This window comes from Triticum aestivum, chromosome 5B, assembly GCF_018294505.1.
Source record: "Triticum aestivum cultivar Chinese Spring chromosome 5B, IWGSC CS RefSeq v2.1, whole genome shotgun sequence".
Taxonomy (NCBI): Eukaryota; Viridiplantae; Streptophyta; class Magnoliopsida; order Poales; family Poaceae; genus Triticum; species Triticum aestivum.
Genome location: NC_057807.1, coordinates 336145460 through 336150987, shown reverse-complemented (window position 1 = coordinate 336150987; position 5528 = coordinate 336145460). Strand labels below are relative to the sequence as shown.

At 52.3% G+C, this 5528-nt stretch overlaps 1 protein-coding gene across 1 annotated transcript; it reads left to right on the top strand.

Moving 5' to 3' along the window:
- Window positions 1–355: 355 nt before the first annotated feature.
- On the top strand, window positions 356–3237 carry LOC123111732 (probable LRR receptor-like serine/threonine-protein kinase At2g24230). Its single transcript, XM_044532585.1, has one exon. The coding sequence runs from the start codon at window positions 567–569 to the stop codon at window positions 3066–3068; it is 2502 nt and encodes an 833-aa protein (XP_044388520.1). The 5' UTR covers window positions 356–566; the 3' UTR covers window positions 3069–3237.
- Window positions 3238–5528: the final 2291 nt, after the last annotated feature.

Sequence of the window (5528 nt, the reverse complement as noted above, 5' to 3'; positions counted from 1 at the left end):
TGAATTTAAAGATACATTGTCTTGAGAGGACCAATACAACTGTGACGATCGTTGAGCTGAATCTTATTTTCACCGGCATGCACTTCATCTTCATGTATAATTTTCGTACTATTTCCTGACCAAATCAGGATGAAACAGTCTTCGTTTTGTGACAACACAACAATGATTAAATTGTACTACTACACCATATGATCAGCATGCTTCAGAACGGATGCAACGTTTGTTGACATTGCTGTGCCGACCTGGTCGATCTTGGGGCGCCTGCATTTCCATTGACTCCGGCTGTCCGGCACGTGCAGTCTGATGAATATGTGTCTGCCTGTCTCCGCGTATGTTGATGTGATGTGCTGTGCAGCTCATCTCAATCAACTCCCCTCCCACAATTCACTCCCCAATTTACTCACTTCACCACCCCACGATTTATGGCCGCGTTCCTACCCTGCTCTGCTCCCCCCTCCCTTCTCTCCCCCAAGCACACACCGGCACCGCAGTAGCCACGAACGCGCCAAGACAAACACTCGAGGGAGAGAGGGAGAGCACGCGTGCGCGCGCCTCTCGCCGTCGCCATGGGCCGCGGCGGTGCGTGCGGCGTCGCCTCACTCTTCTTGGCGGTGGCAGTGGCGGCGGCGGCCTGCTGCGCGGCGGCGGCGCAGGAGCCCAACACGGACGCCTACTTCGTCGCGCGCTTCTACGCCAAGATGGGCCTCGCGGCGCCGCCGTCGGGCGCCGGCGCGGTGTGCTCCTGGCCCGGGGTGTCGTGCGACGGCGAGGGGCGGGTGCTGGCGTTCGCCGCCGCCGGGATGGGCCTGTCGGGCCCCATCCCGGAGGACACGGTGGGGAAGCTCGCCAGGCTGCGCTCGCTGGATCTCAGCGCCAACCGCCTCACCGCGCTCCCCAACGACCTCTGGGAGCTGGGCGCCTCGCTGCGGACCCTCAACCTCTCCCGCAACGCCATCAGCGGCGCGCTCCCCAACAACGTCGGCAACTTCGCGCGCCTCCAGGTGCTCGACGTCTCCCACAACGCCTTCTCCGGCGCGCTGCCGCCGGCGCTCGGCTCCATTACCGGCCTGCAGGTCCTCAACGCCAGCCACAACCAGTTCCAAGGCCAGGTCCCTAGCGCCGGGGGGAGCCTCGTCTCCATGGATCTCTCCGGCAATGCGCTGGACGGCGACCTGCCTGAACTGTCGCCGCTGCGGTCGCTGGCCTACCTCAACCTGTCCGGCAACCAGCTCCGCGGCTCCATTATCGGGGCGTTCCAGGAGCAGTTGAGGGTCATAGACCTTAGCAACAACCGCTTCTCGCGGTTGAATTTTAGCAGTGGGTATTCTGGTACGTCCCTCATGTACCTCGACCTGTCAAGTAACGAGCTTCTCGGGGAATTCGGCCTCCCTGGCCGGTTCCGGAACCTGAGGCACATGAATCTTGCATTCAACCAGTTGTCCACGAACAATTTGCTGGCGTCCATTGGTGAGATTTCTTCATTGGAGTATGTCAATCTGTCAAGCACTGGGTTGCATGAGCGAATCCCTGGGGTGTTGGCTTCCCGGTTGGTTGGCTTACATGTGCTGGATTTGTCACGGAACAATGTCAGCGGGGTAGTGCCGGACATGAGCGCTTTGCCGCTGCGGGTGCTGGACCTGTCGGTGAACAACCTCACTGGGGAAATCCCCGTGTCACTGGTCAAGAAATTGGTGTCAATGGATCGATTCAACTTCTCATACAACAATCTCACCGTCTGCGCCTCCGAGCTCTCCCCGGAGGCGTTTGCAGCCGCATTTGCTAGGTCCAGGAATGACTGCCCGATTGCTGTAAACCCGGACAGCATCAAGAAAAATGGGGGGCACCGCAAGGGGATGAAGTTGGCGCTGGCCATTGTGCTCACGCTCTTCTTCTCGGTTCTTGCATTGCTTTGCTTGGCACTTGTGTGCAGGAAGCCGAGGAAGAAGAGGGGTGACACATTTCCCGTTGATAAGCAGCCATCGTCATTCAAAGACGAGCCTGGGACATCAGGGCCATTTGCGTTCCAGACTGATTCCACAACTTGGGTTGCCGATGTCAAGGTTGCCACATCCGTTCCAGTTGTCATATTTGAGAAGCCATTGCTGAGCTTCACCTTCGCCGACCTCTTGGCAGCCACATCAAACTTTGACAGGGGAACTTTGCTGGCAGATGGGAGATTTGGGCCAGTGTACACAGGGTTCCTCCCTGGTGGAATTCAGGTTGCTGTGAAGGTGTTGGTCCATGGTTCGGCAATGGCAGATGAGGATGCAGCGAGAGAGCTTGAGCGGCTGGGACGGATCAAACATTCTAACCTGGTTCCTTTGACCGGCTACTGCTTAGCAGGAGGCCAAAGAATCGCGATATATGAGTACATGGAGAATGGCAATTTGCACAACTTGCTGCATGATTTGCCACTAGGCTTGCAGACCACTGAAGACTGGAGCACCGACACATGGGAGGACAACAATGGTGGCGTGGCCACTGAAAACATCACCCCAGAGGGCACTGCTGCATGGAGGTTCCGACACAAAATCGCACTAGGCGCTGCAAGGGCACTGGCGTTCCTCCACCATGGTTGCATTCCGCAGATCGTCCACCGGGATGTGAAGGCAAGCAGCATCTACTTTGACTATGCAATGGAGCCAAGGTTGTCTGATTTCGGCTTGTCAATGATCGCCGGGACTAGCACAGACGGCGACCATTCCCCTGGCTATGTGCCGCCGGAGTTCTCCGACCCAGAGAACGCCACGGCGACATCGAAGTCCGACGTTTACAGCTTCGGCATCGTGCTGTTTGAGTTGATCACCGGCAAGAAGCCGCTGGGTGATGAGTACCCTGACCAGAAGGAGGCAAGCCTGGTGAGCTGGGCAAGGGCAATGGTGAAGGCAAACCAAGGGTCGAGCATCATCGACCCCAAGATCCGCGACACGGGACTGGAGAGGCAGATGGATGAGGCACTGAGGGTCGCCTACCTCTGCACCGCCGAGCTGCCATCCAAGAGGCCAACCATGCAACAGATCGTTGGCCTATTAAAGGACATTGAGCCTAGAGTAGCAGATGAGAACTGAAGTTATTTATTTATTAGTGTATTTTAGGCGTGTGAGCAGCGAGTGAGGTCCTAGTTGTTTGCTGGTCCTCTGCTGAGATATATCTTCTTCTTTCTTCTTCTTCTTCTTCTTCTTTGATTGTTCATCTTCTGAGATGCTGCAATACAGCTTTGCCACACTTGCTCCTTCACTAACAGAGCAATGCTAGCATTGAAACAAGTAATCACAGCGGAAATGACGCATTGGGGCGATGCCCATGTGTCCTGTAGGAACAGTAGTAGGAAGGAAGTGTGCCGTGGATTGGGCAGCGCGTCCTCATTTTGTGTCGCTCGACGAGACTGTGGTCTCATGGATGGTGTCGCCGCTCGGCTTGGTGGCTGGGATCGGGCATCGGCGGCGCCAAAGGTGGTTGCGGTCGCTGATGGGGAAACAAGGTGACCTTCTTGTTCCAATATTTCTCCTATCCCAGCTCCATCTCAGTGCTTTAATATTCCTTTCTCTGCATTCTTGTTTACAATTTTTTTCAACAGACACTCGGATTAGCAAGTGAGGCAAAGCAGAATTAAATGTAATGGAGCTGAAGAGAATGGGGGGCAAAGATTGAGACTGTTTGATCATGTTATCTTCAATTTTCCTCATGCTTGATTCAAAGGACATTAGGACAAGAGCATGAGATGCATCTGCTCATGTACGTGCGCTCCCCTCCCACGGCTACGGCTATCTTAATTTTCTCAGTTAATATTTGACTGTCACTGAAATTTTACGTTAGTGCCATTTTTCATGTCGATGAGGCGTGAACTTGTCCTTTGCGCAATTGTGTTGTGTTCTGTTGAAGAAGCTTGGGTAAGTTTCATCCTTTGTTGCAGCCTTCCAAAGAGAAAATGACATTATTATGAATCTTTTGGGATGATTATCAAAATCGCAGGATATGATTTAGGCGCCAACACTTTCTTTTAGAGTCCATAATTCCTGTTTCTTGTGGAGTGGAGGAGAGAAGAAGCTTGGGGAGGCAGCAACATCATTTCTATGATTTTCCACCATGACATCAATCACATCTAAACCGTAGTTATTAGTGTAGCACTGGAGGAGGACTGACGTGCGTTTCGTGTTTGGTTAAGACGGCCGGAATTTGCCATGCACGCCAACGATGTTTTAATGAGGCAGCATAGCTGCCGTCCTTTTCCTGGCCTTTTTTTTTTGCCCACTAGCAGTACCAGTACGTGCAGTCATAGAAAATCTGTCAAAACATAACTGCCCGCGCATTCAATCATATCATTAAGGCCATGATGGCTGGCTGCAAGCACCGCCCTGAAAGCGTGCTCTGCTCATCACTGTTTCTGTTGGAAGAAGATTAAAGCGCGTTCCATACCATCATTATGTTGTAACTTTTGCTCCCGCTCTTCCGGTTAAATTAGGGCAAAAGGGTGGTGTAGTGGCTGGGTGGCTCTTCTTTACTCGAGGTTACGCTACCTAAAGGCGTTGATAATGGTTTCGTGCCATGCGCGGCCTGCACCTGCAGTCATGGCTTTCCGAGAAAGAGGCTGCGGCTCTCGAGCCTTGACTGTGGCATGGAAATCCATGTCATCATGCATGCGCGCCACCCTTGATGATTCTAGTGCTTTCTGTTTGTTTGCGTAGAGTGCAAGTGATTGATTGTTCATGCAAAAACCTGTTCTGTTGTAAGGCAACACCAAAAGAAAAAACACGGAAAGATTGTTGCTAGATTTAAATTCGAGATGTTAACTGAGTATAGCTCAGATGGTTAGATTCCTTATGGTGGAACCAGCCCCATAGTTAAGTTCTAGACTTGTGTTGGTGCTCTTATTTTTATGGATTTAAGTTATGTTCGTTTAATGAGAGTTAAGTTTAGACTTGTCTTGGTGCCCATATTTTTTTATGGATTTAAGTTATGTTCGTTTAATGATAGGAGACATTTCTACCAGGGTTCAGTTTGCTTTCCATTATTTATGCCAACGTGGCAACACCATCTGCCTGTGTATGTGTCGGTCCTACCTGCCTGCTAGTAAGATGGAGCAAGAAAGTGTAGAATACCCCTTGGTTTTAGCATCCGGTACCAAGGCGCTAGGGTTTCCATGCCTCTCGCTGGCGTCGTCGCTGGTCCGCCCCGTCTCATATTACTACTGAAATCAAAAAATTTGCCGTCAGCTCACAAAAAACGAACGACAAAGAACTGGTTTACGGTAAAGACGCAGTTTGTTGTCAGTCAGTTCTTCGCCTTCAGCTAGCTGACGGCAGAAGCTACTTTGTCCTCCGCTAGTCGACGACAAAGAAGTTGTTGGGTCCAGTTGAGGGCGACTATCCTAACGGCCCGTCACCCCACCTCTTTGCCGTCCGCTAGTTGACGGCAAAGTATCTTTGCCGTCAGCTAGCAAACAAAAATCTACCTAACGACGCTAACGCCCCGCCCGACCCCCACCTCTCTCTCTCTCCCACCTTTCTCTCTCTCTCTCTCTTATCTCT